General features: G+C 38.1%; 1 protein-coding gene across 3 annotated transcripts in view; it reads right to left on the bottom strand.

Annotated features, from left to right (window-relative positions):
- Window positions 1-3,448, bottom strand: part of PRKG2 (protein kinase cGMP-dependent 2) — a 102,801-nt gene that overhangs the window by 58,036 nt on the left and 41,317 nt on the right. For all 3 annotated transcript variants that reach the window (XM_027773062.1, XM_027773063.1, XM_006151454.3), the window contains 2 exons: window positions 1,390-1,467; window positions 364-458 (listed from right to left, as the gene is read on the bottom strand). In XM_027773062.1, the coding sequence (XP_027628863.1) occupies window positions 364-458; window positions 1,390-1,467 (173 nt within the window). The remainder of the gene's footprint in view (window positions 1-363; window positions 459-1,389; window positions 1,468-3,448) is intronic.

The raw sequence follows: 3,448 nt of genomic DNA, 5'->3' as shown, positions 1-3,448 counted from the left end.
CCGCAGGGAAATTGGCCACACTACAAACCCTTCTCCATTTTCCTCTCAAGATTTTGGGTATTCATGCACATGCACCTGGCATGAGTTTTAAGCTTTCACGTCCAGGACTCAAACAGTGGTCAACTATGTGGGAGTCCAGCAATGAAACCATTATGCCATCTGCTGGTCCTCCAATTATTTCATACAAAAAATTAGTATGCTTATTTACTTCATAAGCATGAATTCTTCGCAAAAGTCAGTTTTAAATTTTTGGTTAATTTATAGATCTCTTTATCATTTATTTTGTAGCTCAGGTTGACAATTCTAAACTTAGTTTCACATGCAAAATAGTCTATAAGTATGATGCATAATTCATGGATTTACCTGATAAGAGCTTTTTCTCCAAAGTACTCTCCTTTTTGCAATGTTTTTATCAGCTGTGGTTGATCGTGGCCCTCTGTACTTTGTGTGACTTTTACCTAAAATATGTTAAATGATTGGAAAGAGAGAAGAAAATGAAAATCTGAACACCTGAGCACATACCCAATCAGCAAAACCTCCACAACTATATAAACCTGAGCAAGGAAAAAGACACAGCTTTGGTTTAACTTTGCAGTAATCAGGAAATGGGTCACTTTCAGATCATTCTGACCAACAAAGGAAATCCCGTGGTTCAATATGATCAAATTATTCCAACCTCTATAAGAAGAAAATTCTCCATTCAAACTCCAACTTCTGAAGTTTTTCTTTTCCTTTTTGTTTTTAGAGAGATTTTTTGCTATAGGTTTGCTAGAAGGTACGTGCACTCATCAGAGAGACAGACAGAAAGCAAATCACTGCTCACAGGGGAGGGCCACACCACAATCCCTTCTCCATTCTCCTCTTGGGATCTGGGGCACACACATGCACGCACCCAGAGTGAGCATCAAGTATCCGGGTCCAGGACTCAAAATTCCAAACACGGTTGGCCATGTGGGAGTCCAGTGACATAACCATTACACCATCTGCTGGTCCCATTCCAAAGTTATTTTTTAATGTGATCTAGAGATTCTTTCCTAGAGATCCTCAGTGCAAAGTACAGACCTTGGATCCCTAGATTGATCATATACTCATAGCTAGGAGAGACATAGGACCAAATCTAGCCATCTCATACACAAGTAAGCTAGGTCCAAAATCAGTCAAGTGATCTGAAGAAGTTCCTATTGCAGCTGGAACCTAGCACAAGCCACCTGTGGCCCCTACCCCAAACCCAATGCTCATACAGATTCCATGGGACTCTTCTGGTGCAAGCACCTTTATCGGCTCAATGTAGAGGACTTATGCTACGACGTGAAATATTGCTGCCCTTATGGTAAACAGACTTAAAATAACGTTTTAATTTACTCTAAATAAACGTGAATTAATATTTACCTTTCCTTTTGCCAAAATGAAAAAGGTACTTCCTTCCTCGCCCTCTCTAATGATGTAATCTCCTTTGTCGTAGTATTCCTGTTGGGATGGAGAGATGAAATGTTAGATCCACTGGAGATGTGCAGACAAAGACATAAAAGAAATAGGGTTCCTCATGCCTTTGAAAGGAGCATCCCACACCTGTTTCTTTTTTTCATTTTTCTCTTTTTTGCTTATCGTAACCGAAATCTTTTCTCACACTGCAGTCATAAGCTGTGGGAAAGTAGGAAGATTTTGCTTTATTATCTACACTTATACATATATTTTTTTTCTTTCACAGAGAAAATTTACCTGGAATACTGAATCTCAGGCATGGAGACCAAAGACAGGAAGAGGCGCAGGAGCCAAAACCCTTGCAGATATTCAGGTAGGTTTTCACCTACAGAATCTAAATATCACCTCGTTAGTAATCATCGACAGTCTAAAAATTGGGTTTAGAGTTTAGAAAAAGAACACGTGAGTATGTGATAAATTGGAAATGTGTTTTTCTATGGATATTGGGACTGTTGACCTCAATTTTGAATTTCTTAAAGAGCAACTGCTTAAAAAGAGCCTACATACATACTAAGCTGTGTTGTTTGTATTATTTCTAGAGGTCTGTCATAAAAAATTGACACTAGAATTTTTTACATGTAAATTCTGTTCTTTTTTTTTTGTGGGATCTCGCTTCTTTTTTTTTTTTTCTCTTTTTTTATTTTTTTTTATTTTATTATCATCATAATCTTCTTTCTATTACACTAGATTACATATAACTTTACATTGACTTCCATTGCTTTTTCAAAAGGGAATGCCATGCATGTCAGTCAATACAGAGATATCAATCTCCCCGCTTTATCATTCAATATCTTTTCGATGCTTTTCCCAATAATTATTATTATAATTTTTTTAAACAGTCAATCACTATTTCTCATTTTGCTTATTAAAAAGACTTCACCCATCATGAAATACTTTCCAGACCGGTTCAGTTGAGAATACTATACATGTCATCATCAACAGGTAATAAACCATATCTATTTCTCATTAACATCCTGCCTCTCTATTGTTCACTGCTGTCTTTATCCTCTTCTCTCTCCTTTTTTTTTTTTTATACTTTGTTTTTTATTATAAATTTTTTCTCATCACAACACACATATGAATTTTCCATCCAAAATACACTGTGCATTGGCTCAATCAAGCACATCAACATATATGTTCTCAGCAAATGATTTCCCAATTTTTGTGTCCTGCATACCTTGCCTTTTGTTTTGCCATCCTAGGTTCCCCATCCCCACCCTCTGCCATGTCCCATCTTCCTCCTCCATTGTCCCTGACATTCATGATTGCCCTCAATGGCTTCCGCCCCCCCCCATTCAATTGTTCTACCAATGAACTCAATTAGTCTAAGTATATCCACTAGCTAGCACAGCTGACATATCCTTACACATGTATCCAAATCTGATCCTAGGCATAAACCCCAGGGAGTAGAATGAACATATTATAAAGTAGACCCCAGTTGTGTCCATACAACTCTCTTCAGTCATCAAATGTGCATTTTTTTTTCCTCCTGCTTATTACTTTTTTTATATTAAATTATATTGCCTAACACTCATTCCCTGAGTATCATCACAACACACCAAGTGTAGTTTCCCATCTAGGATAAACTACATAGTGTCTTAATCAAGCATGTCGTCACCAATACTGTTCCATTTCTACTTTCATACATATAAATATGTTTTTTATCCTATGTTTGACCCTCAGCCCTTTCCCCCTCTCCCAATTACTCTATCTCTGCTATAGACAGCTATCCTCCAGAGGGGTCATTGAAAATGCGATACCTGCGAGTAGAGGGAGAGGGGTCACGAGTCCAAAGTTTTTAACAATAGGGAAAATAGATTCCATTCAAGGTTGGATCAAGTGTGGGTCTCGTGCAGTTCCGCAACTGTAGGTGAGTCTCCATGGAATACAGTTTCAGGAAGGCGGTTCTGGCAAGCAGAGTTGACCATCAGTTGATGCGGCACAGCAGCCATCTTGTGGTTAGCAG

Source organism: Tupaia chinensis, unplaced genomic scaffold (assembly GCF_000334495.1).
Source record: "Tupaia chinensis unplaced genomic scaffold, TupChi_1.0 Scaffold000318_1, whole genome shotgun sequence".
Lineage (NCBI taxonomy): Eukaryota > Metazoa > Chordata > Mammalia > Scandentia > Tupaiidae > Tupaia > Tupaia belangeri.
Note: the sequence above shows the minus strand (reverse complement) of the source record. Positions and strands in the feature narration are given on the sequence as shown.